This window comes from Trichogramma pretiosum, unplaced genomic scaffold (assembly GCF_000599845.2).
Source record: "Trichogramma pretiosum strain Unisexual culture from Peru unplaced genomic scaffold, Tpre_2.0 scaffold130, whole genome shotgun sequence".
Taxonomy (NCBI): Eukaryota; Metazoa; Arthropoda; class Insecta; order Hymenoptera; family Trichogrammatidae; genus Trichogramma; species Trichogramma pretiosum.
In genome coordinates this window covers 274625-292355 of record NW_019640806.1, presented here as the reverse complement: position 1 = coordinate 292355, position 17731 = coordinate 274625, and the positions used below count along the sequence as shown (strand labels likewise).

The 17731-nt window shown below is 40.9% G+C and overlaps 1 protein-coding gene across 1 annotated transcript; it reads left to right on the top strand.

Moving 5' to 3' along the window:
* Positions 1-15: 15 nt before the first annotated feature.
* Positions 16-17142, top strand: LOC106660523 (protein FAM214A). Its single transcript, XM_014383506.2, has 9 exons — positions 16-405; positions 10416-10633; positions 10717-10934; positions 11477-11708; positions 11887-12921; positions 13011-13936; positions 14033-14357; positions 14451-14650; positions 14733-17142. The coding sequence occupies exons 1-9, from the start codon at positions 390-392 to the stop codon at positions 14899-14901; spliced, it is 3339 nt and encodes a 1112-aa protein (XP_014238992.1). The 5' UTR covers positions 16-389; the 3' UTR covers positions 14902-17142.
* The last annotated feature ends 589 nt before the right edge of the window (positions 17143-17731 follow it).

The following is a 17731-nucleotide window of genomic DNA, read 5'->3' as shown; positions in this document are numbered from 1 at the left end:
ACGCGCCGAGCTCGACGCCTGACTCGACGAGTGGAGGGGCCTTCAGCAGCACGTGCATACTGCATTATAGTCTGCTGCTGCTGCTACTGCGACTGCACCAGCTCTAGGCGTGCGCGCGCAGCTCGTGGCACTGTCTCTCCGCTGTCTCTGGGCTTCCGCGTGTGTTACAGCACGGGGCTTAGCTGCAGCCAGTTCTATCCGATGGCTGATGCCTTAGCTTGCTGTGTTTTTCCTACTTCGCTGCTGCTGTTTGACATATTGGTACTTGCATTTGTCATTCTCTAAGCCTCGTGGTCTTTTTAAATGTTCACCAATTCAGTGACAGATTGTTCCGAGTGTGATTTGAAAAAAATCTTTTTGTCTGGCATAAGGTATATGGATTGATCGCCATGGACGTCCCATCAGGTTTGAAACTTTTTTTCGCTTAACTACTACAAGTATATGGCTCAAGACAATAAGATCATCCAACGGTGGAGTAATCCATCCAACTTGACAGTTCTCCATGACACTTTGAACAAATTTTTACAAATATTGCAGTCACATATTGTTAATTAATCTTGAAGTTTTAAAAAGATGATAGGTAAAATATTAAGATAGTAGCTATCAAAAATTTACGACCATATCTTTTTTACGTTTTTTTACGTATTTATTTTAACGTATATTTACGTTTTCATCTCTTTCACATAATTTTTACCTATTTAGTTTCTATTTTTCGGTTGTAAGTAAGTTCTATGCTGTAATTTCAGTAAATTAGGATGTTATTTGTTATTTGGGCATCGGCATAAGCTAAAGTATTTCATACTAAGTCTTCAAATTTGATATTCGTGATTGTAATATTTTTCACTGGAAAATTCTGCATTTTATAATTTCATTATCGATTGACTAATCGAAAATATACATACCTCATTTTTATACTTTATAAAATATTAGATAATGACTTGAACTCATAATATTTTGTCTGATAATATATTGAGTTTATAAAATTATTTTGTCTTTCCTATATCTTAATTTACAACTAGATATCCTCACATAGTTTTTGTAATCATTGATTAGCGAAAAAGTATTTGGGAAAAATAAAAAGTGATCGATCATACGGTATTACAAATTTAAAATATCAAAGAACATAATGGAATAACATTTAAAAACGAGAGAAAATTTTTTTACATAAAAATGAAAACAGAGATATGAATATACGAAACTCGAATGTACTTTCTATGAAAATGTCACTTTTTAAATTCTATCAATATTATTTAAGTAGTGAAAACATCTTTTTTCATTTGAATTGATTTTATTAAGTTCGACAATGTATTTTTGAATAGTTTTGATAATAATCTTCAGCAATGTGCGTGCGGGTATAAGCTTGTAAAAGTATATGATATATTTTGATGACACGATGTCAAGGATACAACAGCTCGTTTCGACAGAAAATCAATTTCTTTATCGACTTCAGAGGGTCTAATGTTTTGCTTTTTTTCGAAAGTCAAGGAAGAAATAGTGCTTGAAAAGATAAATTATCTTCATATCACGACGTTCTTTTTTCGAATCGATGATTTTAATCAAGTGTAAGAGCAGTTACGATGGTTCTGTCGTAGATTTTAGTAATTTTCCAGATGTAGTGTAAAATATTCATTTTTGATTCTAAAATGCTAGTTGAATTTATATAATTGAGCGCGACTCTATGTATTCCAACAAAAGTAAAAAATGTTTGGTAATTTCTTCCTAATATCAGTTCTAAATTAATTTCACCCTTTTGTACTTGTTTTCCTATTTTCAAAAAGTACTGATTCGTTTCAATCATCAAATAATTCCGTTATCGAGTGAAACTCGTTTCGGATAAATTTTCCACCGATTCTTAGTTGTGTATTGACCAAATGTACCTAATGACGTTTATAATACAGTTTGTAAGATTCAACAGTCAAGCAGTGGTAAATTACAAGAGCTGTTGGCGAGTTCCACTGAAAAAATCAAACTCTTGAGCGCATCGATCGAAGCAATCGCGTCTAAATCGCGCATAAGCGAGGCCTATCTCTTTATTTAGCAACTAGATCTTTTCTAGTGATCTTTCACTCGCGCACAAAGTCACGCTGGTAACTGCCGCGCGTTTAGTTGATCCGATCCTCAGGGTCAACTCTCTATTTCTGTATCATCCGATGATCTCTTCTTCTCTCTCTCTCTTTCTTTCTTTCTGCATGCGAGTCCACGAGTTGTGGCTTACTCATTGGTCAATCCACACTTTTTATTACACACCTTCCAAGCTGTGCACCAAGGTTTCCACACTCGATTCCGTCATGCGAATGAACGCTAAAATGCAATAAGTTCTGCGCTTGTAAAACAGTACATGTATCAAATATGAAGAGAATATGTAACCATGTATTGATGAAAAAATGGAGTCAATAAAAGCACGCATGTGCCGTTGTGTCGACGCGAGCAAAATTATATTTGCAAAATTATATTATAAATAGGTATACCGAAGATAAGTTAGCAATGAACGGCTTAGTTAGGAAATTCTTTACGAGTTGTCAAAATCTTTTTGGTTGCACACAAATATTTTATGATTTATCATAGCGTTTGAAGAATGTACAATAATTCATGGTATGGATTTCAATTTTTGGTCATAACTTTCAACTGCTTTGCTAATTAATACGTGATGAACATCGCACCTTAGTATCATTAAATTGCTCAAGGCTTTTGCATGGCATGATGATAGTACCTTTGGCGGCGTAGCTGCTACAGTTAATTTTTCAAGTTCGAAACTCATTCGATTGTTCAAATTCATCATAGGAAATACTAAGTTGTAAAAAAGTATTCATGTACAATAACTCTTTAGGAATACGTCGGCTCATTTTGGTGCGATCGTCGATTGGAATTAGTTTAAAAGGCGAGGCCCATATATCTGTTCACCGCTAGCTATGCAGCATGTATATAGGTACAAATAGCAGCTACAAAGCTTATTAACAGATGCAGGAAGAGAATTCTTGGCCTTGGCTCCGAGTAATCGAATTTTCTCTCTTATGCTTCAGCGTTTGCTTGAACGCTGTTACGTGTACACTACACAATGCAACGCATACACGCGCTATTGAGACTGTCAAATGCTGCACCAAATGCTGATTCAACGCCAATCGTTTTACCAAAAACTAATTTTTTAAATCGGTAACCAGTAAAACTGATGTTAATTGTCGCATTGTTTATAGCAAATATGTAATGAGTTGATGATTTTCGTTATTGATATATGAGATTGGTCGATTTTGTTGTATGGACTGCACCCACAGGATTATTGACACGCTCTGCTTACTACCGTGCATGCGTGTGCTATGTGTAATAGTAGTGCTAATTATTCGACGTCGATACAAATCATTATTTAATCGCTCCTGCTTGTGCTCTGTTTTTATTCATTTTTTCCTACTTTTTACAACCAAACGGGGCAACCGAACGGACATCCGCATTGTTTCAAGACTAAAATCACTCTAGAAATTACCCAATAATTATTTTCTGAATTTTTTTTCTTCAGAGTCTGTGTTCAAATAGTGTAGTCCTTGTTCCATGCAACCCTTTTGTTTTTTATTCAATAACTGCTTACAAAAGTCATAAATAAAAAGGTAAGCATCTATACTCAAATAAGTCTTGAAAAAACTGATTAGAATCGTTAGAGCTCAAGTGATATTCCCGCCACTCAAAGTGTTACGACACGATGAACGGCATCGCGTTTCAAGCTGTACCGGAAAAGCCAGACTTCAGCACCAAGACCGAGGTCGTGCATCATTTGTACTGCACGGATAGAAAAATTGCTGAATCAGATAGACTCATTCATAACTGATATTGTATTCGCAATCTTCAATCTCAAATTTGTCAAATTAAAACTTAATCATAAAAAATAGCTTCTAATCTTGTTACGGCGAACCAGGCCAAAAATAGTCGAACTCTCAAGGCGCTCCCGCATCGGGAGCTTCTTTTAAAAAACTTCTTGGTCAGCTTCTCTCTCTTTCACTTTAAAAGGCCACTACAAAAAATTCAAGCATAGCAAACTACTTGAAATTCGACATTATTTTACATCGTATCAGTATTATCTAATTGGCACTTTAACTTATATACAAGTCGCTTCTGAAGTATAGTGCCAGCTTATAAAAGTTGAAGTAATTTTTCCCTTGAAGCGGCCACAGTTTGACGTGAATAAATAATTTGAGCAAAGATATTGATCGAAATTAATGTAAATAAAATATTATTATTATTCCTCATGTTACATTTGTTCTCAAGCATTTAAATTTATTCATTTGAAAAGGTCAAGAATAAAAATTAATTCCAGATTTTATAAGGGTTTTGACTACTCGATTCCGTTCACTAGCTCATTGAGAAGTTGGGTTCAGATTAGATGTATATTTAGAAGGAGATGAAGAAAAAATTTTCACAAAGAGCCGAATTGATTATGAATCATTGTTTCTTTTAATAGGCAAAGTGCGATGATAATATATCGATCGTGGCATTAATAAGGCTTCGATAGAAATAGTTACTGCTAAGGTTTAAGGACGAAAAAGTTGACTTGAAAAGACTTATTTGCCGAAAGAAATGAAAGTAATAAATTTACTAAAGCAAATTATTTAATTGTAAAGCAAAATTTTTTATGAATTATATAAAAAGCACATACATGTTGTTTGGTACGGGCGTGGGCATTATAGTATACAAACAAAGGCTAAAGAGACTCATCGACCGTGCGCACATGCACAGAGTAACATATACAGCAGGGGGTTACTGAACCGTGAAAAAAGAGTGTCGGAGAGCCGATGCTATTTAATAATGTATACATTTTCAGTTCTCGTAAGATAAGACGCGATTGCAACGACTCGAGCCTACAAGTATCGAATATACACGACCTCTGCGTATACATGTATTCGATCGTATCGTGCAATTATTTTTGTTTTGATAAAGGAACAATTCGATTTCGACGAGTTTTACGATGGACTTCTGTGATAATATATAAATGTTGGAATGGTGAGGCAAGTAGAGCGTCATTGAGCGATGCCTTATGTACACAGACCCGTATACATTCGTGTTGCAAAGTCTCTCTGTATACAAGGCTCTCAGTGGAGCCTACGTTTTCCGAACGGATCGTATTGTATCGTCGCTAACGAACGGGATTCTTGTGTACGTGTATGTACCTGCTCGAGGGGCCTCTGAGAGGAAAACACAGCGTGTTTTGCATCGTTCTAATAGTTGCTGAATTTACAGTAATTCGATCGCAATTGAAATGTTTCAAAATATCGTTGTGAAATATTTTTTCAAAGAAAACTCATTTGATGGACCAAACACGCATACACACCTACACGAGTGCATACAGACATACGTATAAATCGATTGACTCTTGAAACAGATACAGTTTTTACTGGTGTTTACCAATTTTTTTATCATCAATATTGATTACCGATTCACTTTGCGAGTATGAACATTTCAAAATTGATACTTTTCGACGCTTCGATAAATTTCTCACATCTCCTTTGTTCAGTTTGCAATAATTTCAACAAGTATTTTGAAAGAAGTGAAAGGCTTTCAACGTCTTTTTTACCTTTATTTCTCTCATTCCAACTGTATGTCAGTCTTGAACCCATGGCTCTGGAAGTGCACGTCCACAAACTCATATTTTGTAAATAAAACCAAGAAAAATACATTAGTTATAATGTAGTTTAATGCACTCTGTCGCGCTGCGAGTGGAAGCTCGATGTTAGCAGCTTCGAAATTGGCAAGTTAAAGAATATCGGATTTCTTGAGTAAGAATCCCTGAAATGCGGCTCAACGCGAGCTTTGCATATTTTTATTTTCGAAGGTAAACGCACTGGTGAAGAGCTCGCGTTGACGACTTTTCGTCGTTCTTCTCCAAATCAAGGCGAATTGCGAAATGCTCGCAAATGAAGCGAGCTTTCCGTGAGCATGTGATTGCGAAAAAGGAGAAAGGTCATAAACCTTGTCCCCTATTGCGAGCCCATTGTCTGCGTGAGGGAGCTGCGCCTCGTACATTCGTTTGCTGGATGAATTTGCTGGTGCGTTATATAGCTCTCTCAACGCGTCAGCTAAATCAATCCCTTATCAAATTTTTATTCCACGTACGTAGGAAGAGAATTTTCGTTTTTTTTTTGTTTCACAATTTTGAAGCTGTTCAATACTTTGTGAAATGGTAATCCGCTCACGTGATAAATGTTGGTCTCGCGTTGACAAATATCGACTGCTCTCTCGTTGGACAAATATACGAGCAATATCTTTGTGGAGTATCGCGAATCGCAGTAGGTATACGCGGTGACAAGTATGATTCAGTGCCGTACGCAGTCGCACACGTATCATCCGCACAAGTCGGCTCAAAGTTTCTCGCTTCTCCATTACGGAAGTTTAACGAAGTTTAACTCGAGCTATTTGATCTTGTCGTATCGGAGTAAGAGTAGGGCCGATTATCCGATGTCTTGCGATACGCTCGCAGTGACTGACTCTCGGCTCACGCATACGGATCGAGCCAGTGTGAATCATCGCAACTAGCGAGGCAGTCCGGCCTCGTTACCCTATACAATATAGCAAAATGTATGAAAAAGCAAAGCTTCGATCAGGCTTTCCGGCATTACTTGGCGCCTGCACGATCGACAGATTCTCGCTCAGTTGTCAGCTGGTGAGGCGTAATCGTATGCGGCGACGGCTTGCTTGACGAAGCCACGATTCAACTCGGTTTTTTCCTAATTATTTCGTGGATTATTCGTTTTACATAAGACTGAGCGATGACATGAGAAAATTGCACTTATCGATGAAAAGTCGCGGCGCGTTTGAGACGTTTGAGATTCGAGGGGACTTCTTGCTCCAATGGGATGTCGCGGCTGTTAGTAGGCCGTATCGTCGAGTCGCTATTATTACGTATCGAGCTGCGAAGAGCTCTCGATCCATAGCTTGTCGTTCAGAGGCCTGTTCGGGGTAAAAATATCAGTCGTTGATGCATTGGATATATATCGGCTAGAAGCTTCACTTGGTAATTGACCATAGCAGTTTGTTGCTCTCCTCGGGTTGCTGACCCTCAGCCACGCATGCTCTGTCTCTCTCTTTGTCTCTCTCTCTTTCTCTCCTTTACCCGTTTGCCGCCCTTGTGTAGCGCTCCTCTCTTACTCTGCACTGGCGTATCTATGTTGACCCGTCGTCGTTTACCTACCACATGTACAGCTGGTGTAGGTGCTCGCCCTCGCGACTCACGCACATACATGCACGTAGCAAAGCATATACGCTCGCATTATAAGCTGCCTATGTACATTGGTCTTGTGCAATGCCGTGTGGCGAGAGTAGCTTGCTTTATTCGCTCTTTCTCTCTCTCTCTCTCTCTTGTCCTATTTATCTCTTTGTCTTTTCTCGACGTTCGTCTTTTCTCTTTCTTTTACACCGAGTTTTTGCTACGCAATACATAGCACGACAACGCCGTGCTCGCATACCTCCTTTAACTTTACCTTCCCTTCGTTCGTTATCCTACTTCTTTGTGCAGTCCACCTTCTTTCTCTCTTTCTTTCTTTATTTCTTTCTTTCTTTCTTTCCATGGCAACTCGGTTGAACAAGCTCGGCATAAGACCCACAGCACTTGTATTACCCGTAATTTGACCATTGAGTCGCCGATGATCGATGCCATTCTCGACTCTGTGCACTGACTTTTTACCCGAGATTCCTGCAGACGCTTCATTCTCGGCTCTCTCAATTCCGATATTTTATTACCGACTCTTACATTCTCATTTAAATACTGTGTCGGAGCATTAATACAACCTGTCGAGTTACTACACTTTTCTGAAATACTACTGCTATTACGCACACCTGTCTTTACCTGCAATTTCACATTTCTATATAGTAAAAATTCACAGCGAGTCGTGAGTAAGAAACAAGTTTTAAATAATTTTTCAAGAACTATAAGCGGCGTCTAAATTTTTGTCAACTCTACTTGAATACTCTAAATACTCTATTTATTCTTCAAGACGATGCATCTATCTAACTTCTGGGAATTTATTTTTCTCACCTGTATAAGGGAAGATTGATAATAGAAGTAAAAATATGTCAAATACGCGTGAATTCAATGTAATTGCTTTCGTTAATTTTCTTATTATTGGCATAAGCGTCTTATTAGCATGAGATAGAGACGTTAATTGCAATTAAAGTTACGTGTTAAATTAAATGCAACAAATAATTTATTTGAATGAATTATTCTCGGCAAACTTTTAATTTAATTTTTATAAGGCATTGTACTAATGTCTGTACATTTGATGATTGAAATCGAATTGAATTTGATTTTAATATTTACTATCTGAATTTACTATGGGAATTCGGTGGATTGACGAAATGAACCAGAATTTCTACGTTGCAATTTCTTTTACAGCGAGTAATATTCGACGAGATCGAGTTAATTTTAGGGAGCATCTCCAACTCCTTAAGAAAACCCCCGACATCATCGTTGGTAGGAATATACGAATTATCCCGCGGACTATTTGTGTGAAAATAGGCTGGCAAAAAGCTTCCTCATATAGAAAAATGATTTTTTTAAGTATTACGAATATAAAATAACTAAAGTTTTATTATTGATAAAACAATTATAAATCTTCAATTGAAGATGATAAAAAGAGGGTTGCAGAGAGTAGATTGTTTTCTGAGTACATATCTAATTCTATGAGAAAGCAAGAGTACAACTTTTCATTTTGAGTCTGTAAATTTCATAATATTCTTCGAATCTCTACGTTTTTGATTTCGAATTAAAGCTTGACTGCTCTATTTTCATGATTACTACTTTTCATTGATACAATAAAAATCGATAAAATAATTTTTATTTGTTGGGAATTCGATCTAGTTTACAAATCTGCAAACCAAATTCTTCTACGACATCTGGTCTCGAAAAGTATGTTTTCGAGCATATCGCAGAGCTTCCTCTACGAGTAAGCAATATGTAAAGTACGCGCAAATTCAAAGTTATCGGTTTCGGTAGTTTTCTTATTATTGTCATAAGCATCTCATTAGTTGAGTTGGTGTGCACACGATTTGTATGTGCAGTCTCAGGAGCTCGGAGTCGAGTTGTCGCTTTGACTCGCGTTACGTAACGAAGATGGACGACTTCTGAATCACGTAAAATGTTTCGTTCTGACTCATGAATAAAATATACTTGTAATTACTTCTTTATCAAAACGGAAACTTTTCAGTGTTTGATTTTACTCAGGCAATTGGAGTCCGCAGAACGTGTGTGAGAATCGATCGCGTAATTTACTCGAACGACGCACGTCATCAGCAATATTTAGCCGTACATAGCAACTTCTTTGTCTTTTCCCTCGAAAGCATTAAACGCCAGCGGTGACAAAGACGACGGCGCGTCGGTGCAAAAGAAAGAGAGAGAGAGACACGGGACAGCAGGCCGCAAGGGTTACAGGCAGCCCCTACGCGTTGCAAGACACGTATATTACGCGTATTATACATTCGCGTTGATTCTCGGCAGTGAGCTCGTCAAAGCTCGTATCTTACGTCGTGCGTAGCTTTTGTAGCTCGACGTTCTGAGCACGCGAGTTTACGCCTGATCCTATACAATAGCTCGAAACCCGAGAGCATCCCGAACCGCTCGATTCTGCCTGGCTTCGAGTACAAGGCAAGTTAATGCGAGACGTCAACTTTTACGTGTAGGCAACGTAATGCCTATATGTGCCAAGTCGTCCTTGATTTTTCATTTTCACGGTCCACGAGCTTGCTCGACTGCAGCGTAGCGCTTTACGATTCTTTGATCCGACTTAGCTTTGGTTGATTTCGGCGTCGAGCACTAACAGTCATTTGAACCCAACAGAATTTCAACTGGTGTTGTCACGAGCATGACAGCTAAACCGATGACTGTATCACGATTTGAAGTAATTCTTATATATTTTAGTACAATTTTTCCGAGGCATCAGGCAAGTTGCTAAATTTTTGCAGGCTATTACCGAGGCTATTTTCGAAATCGTTAAACTTTGCAGATTGAGCGACGTCATCCGTTGTTTTCTCATCTGAATTTTTAGATAAGCAAGGCGAAAAAGTTTTGTCCTTCTAAACACGAACGCACAGTACCGAATCTCAAACTTTTCAAACATTCGTGTATTCTATATTGCTCATTTTTTCTGCCCAAAATTCATTTTCTATAGAACCAAAGGATAAGTGAATTGAAGAAAAATATTCAACATTATAATAAATAATTTGTACACTGTCATTTCTCAAATATGGTACGGACTATATGAAATGACTTGGATATCTATCTATAGGATACAGGCAATGCGTTGTATTTTGACAATTGAATATGGAGGGTTAGGTTCATTCGTGTTTATATTATTGAAGCTTTTTTGCGCATGATGTAACGATTGGAACGATGAGCGATGGATCAATGGAAAATGAAATGACAATGTCGTTATTGGCTGTTTCAGGGATGCACTGCTTGGGAGCCGGCGTCGGCGGCCAGTCGAGCCCAAAGTCGAGCTCGGGAGCGGCCGGGAGTCTGCTGAACGTCGTCAGAGCCCTCGGGGTGCTCGTGAGCGAAGGTCGCATCCAGGGCGGGCCCCGCGGCTACAAGGAGGGACCGCACTGCGTGGCGCCTCTCCAGGCCGCGCCCAACAACCACGTCTGCAAGAAGGACAATTACCTGGTGAGAAGAGCTTCGCTTTTCCGATCGTTTCTATTCACGGGATAATGGCTATGATGTAATGTGTGGGGTAACGGGAATTGCAGTGCGACCGCTACCTGGTGCTGGTGCGCGAGATCAGCGAGCGACTCGAGTGCGGCACGTACCTCTGCGTCGAGGTGGTCCTCTGCAGCGACTGCCCCTGCGGACTGATTAAGTCGAAGAACGAGCATCGCGTCCTGTCGAGCTCGAGCCTGGCGGCGCCCTGGCAGCAGTCGTCGGAGATGCTGCTCGAGTACTGGTGCATCTGCGTAGTCGCCAGCAAGTGAGTAGCCTGCACAGCACTGCACACGCAGCACGAGCTATAATAGCCGGAGCTGCAAGCGACGAGTGAAAGTCCCGAGAAAGTCGAGCCCGTGCCGCCTTTGCTATACTCGTTCCAGCTCGGCTTCTTTTTTTTCCAGCGCGTTACGCGCGCGCCTTATTTTCTTATCGTTATTTTTTCGCTTTTCTCACGAGTCGCGCATTTCGCTCATCCTCTCCGCCATTTTGACTCTTTTTGCACGCGAACTCTCGCACAACGAACGATTGTCTCGGGGAACGGGGACTGTTACGAGTACGCCAAGTCGGCTCGGCAAATTGGAAAATAACGATCGCTGGCAATTAAAGCTCGCTCGAGTCGGAGCTACGCGCGACTCATTTGCATAAACGCACGTGGTCCGTAACGCAACGGAAGAGCCGGACAAAACGAGTTGTTCCAGCTAATCGTTTCTCGAGGGCTTAGCCGTGTATTCATATTGCTGCAGCCGAGTGCACCGACGAAATGCACTCGATCTTTCAACTTTGACGCATCGGTTTGACCCACAGGAACCAGGAGACGATGAACTCGCAGGGCTTGTACCAGGCAGTCCGCTCGAGGCTGCACTTCAGTCAAGTGGCCGCCTGGTGGTCGCGGACCAAGGGCCTGAATCCGAGCTACGTGGCCACTCGAATCGTCCAGCAGCCGATCAACGGCGAGGACCACCTGAGGCGCTTCCGCGAGACGCCCGTTGAGCACACCTTCCCGCTGGCCGGTGTAGGCGATGGCAACTCCCTCAAGGTAATTCTCGTTCACTCCTCTCTCGTCCGCTCTCGTCCATGCGACCAACATAACTAATAGACTTCAGCCACGCTCTCTCCATACTGTTACTTTAGACTTTGCGGAAATGCAGACTTATCCGGTCCGAAGCTCTCGATAAAGCATTGCCTAGGTAAAGCCTTGTGTGCGTGTATTTTAGGTTACCATGTGGGCTCTGCCGCGGATGGACGAGACCCCGGTGCTCAAGTGTCCGGCGCATCCGGAACTCACGGCGACGTCTCAGGCCACGAGCGCTCAGCAGACGAGCACGAGCGAGCTGCAGGCCGAGGGCATGGAGAGCGGCGGCGCCACTCAGACTCAGAGCAGCTGTCCCCGGGCCGCGACACCCACCAAACTGCTCATACCGACGGACGAGGACGGCTGCAACGGCGAGAACAGCGCCGCGTCTCCCGGCGAGCCCGGCGGAGTCATCGACGGCCTCCTCGTGGCGGAGCCCGGGCCGGCCTCGAGCGCCACCTCGAGCGAGCCTGGCCAGCAGCACTTGGGTAACGGCATGTCGAGCAGCGCCCCCAACAACTCGCTGGCCGGCGGCGGCGGCGACGCCAAGTTCGTCTACTACATGAGCTCGTTCCGCTCGACGGCTCAGCTGAACGAGTGCAACCAGCCGGGAAAGCACAACTGCCCCTGTGCCGTGGCCACCGCCGAGGAGGACGACGAGACGACGAGCAGCGCACCGCCGAGGGTCGAGCGCAAACGACGCCGCTCCTTGCCCTGCGGCCCGCCACCGGCCAGCTCCTCCTCGGCCAGCTACAGCGCGCCCCCTCCCTCCTTGAACAACAGCCCGCCCGAGCGGACGAGCTTGGAGCAGCACCTGCCGGCCTTGCGGGAAGCCAATCCCGACCAGAGTCTCGGTCCCGCTGCACTCGACAGCCTCGACAGCCTGGACAATCTCGAGAGCAGCTTTCGTATTCAGCTGAGTATCGACGAGCACCAGCAGAAACAGCAGCAGCAGCAATGCAGCGCCAAGCACCTGGAGAAGCGACTCAAACGCTCGTACTCGGAGGAGCATGCGCCAGCCAGCTCGGTGGCCACGAGCTCCCATGCTCCCTGCTGTCCGGAGCCCAAAGTGCCTTCTTCCACTCGATCTCCGACAGCCGACAAAGGCGCTACTCGCGTGACCAATCTGCGCCTCAATCCGCTCTTGCATCCCGAAGCTGCCGACGCCTGCCAGAAGGTAAGCATCCGTCCATCGACTCGCAACGGCTCGAATCGTGCCTCGAGCTACGCGACCGTATTAATTTTCAACCTTTTGTCCACCATTAGCAATCGGCTGGCATTCTCGACTGGATCAGCAGTCGGGTGCCCCGGAATTCCGGCAGTTCCAAGCAGACCAGCATCGTCGGCCGCTGCGAATCTAGCTCCGCTTCGGGAAGGCGCAACTGCAATCTCGACCTCAGTCCCAGGGAGTTCGACGAGGTGCTGGCCGTTTTGCGGGCGCGCACGCCTCTCGGCCGACGACGCACTGGATTGCGCACGGCCAAGCGCCGAGACAAGTACGACCGACTCGTCAACGAACAGACTCACTCGTCTCAACCTCAGTCTCCGACGGCTACGCAGCGCCAGCAAACGCTTCAGCCACCGCCGCAGCAGCAGCAGTCCTGCAACAAAGCCGAGGTATTGCTCGGGGCCATTCTACGATCGAGCAGCAAAGAGACCGTCGAGCCGATCGATCCTAGCCAATCGAGCGTCAGCGATGTCTCGACGGTCATCAACAAGCGCTTCTTTCAACTGAAACATCTGTTTACGCGCAACGAGCAGCAGCAGCAGCAGCTACCGCAACATTCGCAACTTGCGGCTTGCGAGCATAGGGCGAAACGTCGCATCGATTTTTCCGATAGTACCGAAGACGAAGAGGACGAAGACGAGCGAAACAACGAAGCCGCCCAAGAAAAGCCTCCGGAAGAACAAGATTCAAAGAGCAAGGCCAAGCTGAAAGCAGAGCTGCCTCTGGTATCGGTCAGTCTGGACGTAGATAACGCGAACGCGACTTTCGAAGACGAGGTCGACAAAGGCAGTGTGCCATCGATGAAAGATCAGGAGCGCTTTCGGCGCTCGCTCGAAAATGCCGCCTCGATGGTTTTCCACAGTAGGACCGGACTACCGCTCACCTCTAGTCCCGCACCTTTGCGCCGTGGAAGTTGCTGTTTCGACTTCGACAGCAGCCTCAATAGCGTCTCCTCAAAACGAAGGTTTGTTATATTACTTTTATCCTCCTCCGTTTGTAGTGAGAGCCAAGCTATGTAACATTTTATTAGACACTGCTTGTCCGCACTTTGATATTACAGCGCACTTTTTGAGCTGAACACACCTCCGAGCCCAGGCGCAGTGTCGCTCGAAGACAACGACAAAGAAGTCGAAAATATCTGTGATATAAGTGGCGAGGTTCGCCGAGGACGATCGGCCTCCGGCACTCGACCCCAGAGCCATGCCCTCTTGGGTAGTTTCGAAGAATCAGCGCTCAACGGCAGGCTCGAGCCAGTTTCAACGGTTCACGGTTTCACTGCTGAAATTGGCGCGAGTGGCTCGTTTTGCCCGAAACATCGAAAACTACCGGTCACTGTATTTTTTTATACTCTCGGAGATATTGAAAAAGTGTCGTCTCCATACTTGGTGAGTAGCGCTCGACTGCAATCGACCATTTACTACTTGTTACTTGTCCATAATTTGAATAATTTTATAATTGGTGCGCGCATTTTTTTGCAGGCTCACATAAATCTGGGCAAGAAAGGATACCAGGTACCTAGAAGTGGAACAATTCAAGTGACCCTATCGAATCCGTTGGGAACCGTCGTCAAGATGTTCGTAGTACTGTACGACCTCTCGGACATGCCACCACGATCTCACACCTTTTTGCGGCAGCGAACATTACGCGATAAAACGTTACGTTACCTTATTCATCTTAGGTAATGCTTCAAACCAATGATTCATTTGCACGCCACTCGTATTGATTACCACGTATTATACAACTGCAACTTTTTTACACAGATTTATGTCTGGAAAGTCTGGACGTATTTACTTGCACACTGATGTCAGGATGATCATCTGTCGTAAATCAGACGTCGATACCGCTTCGGACTTCGGATCTGAACCACCGAAAGAATTGCGCAGCTACATTCACGGACCGACTAATCCAAAATTTTCGCCAAGGTGCTGAGCCTTGTGGCTCTTCCCGTGGAGTTGCTGCCAGCCACCGAAAATCTCTGAACCTCAGCCCGTCTACGTGTGAAAATATATTTTCTCCCTGACTTTCCTGGACGCTTCTGCAGTCTTTCATTAAGCCATACAATAATAAGGCTTATAAAGAGATAATCATGTACCGAGAGTAATTCAAATGACTGGACTAGGTACGGTGGCGTTTGGCACCCCGTTAGGGAACAATTAAAACAAAACAAAAATCATCGAAACCCAAGGTATTTTGTCAATCAATTTTTGTAGTCTTTCGTTATTTTTTCAATTCATACCGAACAGTTCTAATTTGTTCAATCGACGCCTTGCTATTTTTTCAAAACTTAACTTATGATTTTATAGATTCTCTGCGTTCTGTATAACTACATTAACGTATACCATTTGATTTACAAATGAATAGAAAAAATGTGCTGTGTAAAATGATGCTGTGCAACTTGAGTCTTGAAAAATAAGGTGTCTTGTACGTTCTTACGGCAATTTTTTGATTATTTTTGGTTGACTTCAGAAGTGTCTTGAACAATGTGCTCGTGATTTTTCCAGAAGTTAATGAGTAATGCATTTTCTCATTAATCTGTACATAGAAATTGTTAAAACTATCGAAATCATCCGGAAAATATTTTGCGTGGGATGATACTGCCATGTACGTAGCTCCCTGCTATATTTATGACGATGAAATAATAAACAAAAGTGATACTAGAAAGAAAAAACGATATTTATTAAGTATTCGAGGGCTTACGAAGTATGACATTCTTGCAATAACAGTAGCGAGGACAATAGAACTATTCAGTACTAAATCAAATTCGAACTACAGGAATGCCAATATTTTGGACGATAAAAATCGGTTCATATGAACTTCTACAAAGAAGTAAAAAATATTTACATGTATAAAATGAACACATTTTTGTGTCCATAGCACTGTGATGATTATACTACATATAAAAAATATATAAATATATAAATAGAAATGAAATATCTGTTAAAGAGTAACTATTTGAGTAGAATATAAATAAAATTTAGGATAATTACCAATATTTACTCAATCGAAACGAGAACAAAATGCAACTATGGTTACAATATATAAAAAATCACTCGTATTTGTTGAATGGTGATACTATTCACCTCAAGTCTTTATTTTCATAATTCGAGATGCTTATTTTTTGTAGAAAACCAAATCCATATCTAGATGTGAAACAAAAAGAAAAACGTTCATATAAGTACGTAATCAAAAGCTGCTTATAAATAATTTTTTGAATTTTGCGAATAAAAACGTTCCTGTTTTTATATAATATTTTTAGAACTCAATATTTTTCTGTAAACTTGTGAATTATATAGCTGCTTTTTGTAGTAAACGCAAGTTGAAAATTAATTTTTTGTACCAAGTACAATTCATGAAAAACATATGATTTTTAAATAACTAAGAGCGCAATTAAGGATACTGAAATCTCATCAATTACCTTCACACTGTACGTGTTCAATATTTATCTTAATTGAAAAATGTTTGTGGTCAATTCCATTCAATATTAATTTTATTTTTCTTGATAGAAAGTGCGAACGTATCTGTGTTCAATAAATAATTCAATTTTAAGTTTATTTTATTAAATCATGGTATTAAAAATAAATTTGCTTAATCTGTTTATGCCAAAATGTTATGCTTATGTAAATAAATTTTAAAATATGTAACGTGTAATGGCAATATCGTAAATGAAATTAGTCGAAAATTAAATTGAATCTCATCATTGGTCAATGAGCATAAAATTTTAAAATGATCTATTATTGAATACGAAACCGAACAAAATTAATTTGAAATTTCTCAAAACAATAAATAAGTTGATCACTGCCATCGGGTATGTTTTATTTTTATCCAAATGAATTATTTATTTTAATACTTCTTTTGTTTTATTTTGAAAATTGTATATTCTCATGGTGAGCATACAAAACCAAATGTTTATTTAAAAAATCTTTTATTGAATGTATATTTTATATGCTGATTGTAAAAATCATTATGCTTTATTATATGATTATAATTTCAACATCTTTGTTAGTCAATTTCATTTGAATTAAAAGCCTATTTGTAAGTTGATAAGTATATTGTTTGATAAATTATTTGTTATAAAATATTTTTATTACTTTGAGCGCAAATAGTGTTACAGATGAAAATGTATAAAAATATTGTTTGATGCAATAAAAATAAATTAATGAATACTACAAATTTTGTTTTTATCATCATTTTATTCCATTTTTCGATTTAATTCTCATTTCAAAACACTATTTCCTTATTTCCAATTACCAGAAATAGTGTTAATGATAAGTTGTTGTACAAAAGACATGGAAAAATGGTACAAAACAACAGAAATTATTAAAAACTTCATATGGTTTATACCTCTACGAGTATCAAATGATCCCTAGCAGATTAAACTAGTTGAATGGCATATATTAGTTATAGATTAAATGTTTATCATTGGTAAAATTTTTTCCCAACTCATTGTCACGTGAAAATATTTTCTCTTCAGACAAGCTGAATGCCGTTTTAGGATTTAAAAAATCTTGAAAATAGAATTTTCACAATTTATTCATCATTTATTCTTAAAATTGCGTATTAAAATACGCATTCATATTTTACTCCATTAATGCATACATTAAATATTATGGTGCTCAACTTATAATTTCTATTCTTAATTTATCTCTGTTAATCTAATTATTTAAAAATTATTTGCAATAATAATATAATTTAATGTCATAGGAACGAGTCCACAAACCTTTTTGTAGAGTTTTCCATCGTGAATATTCTCAGTAAAAAA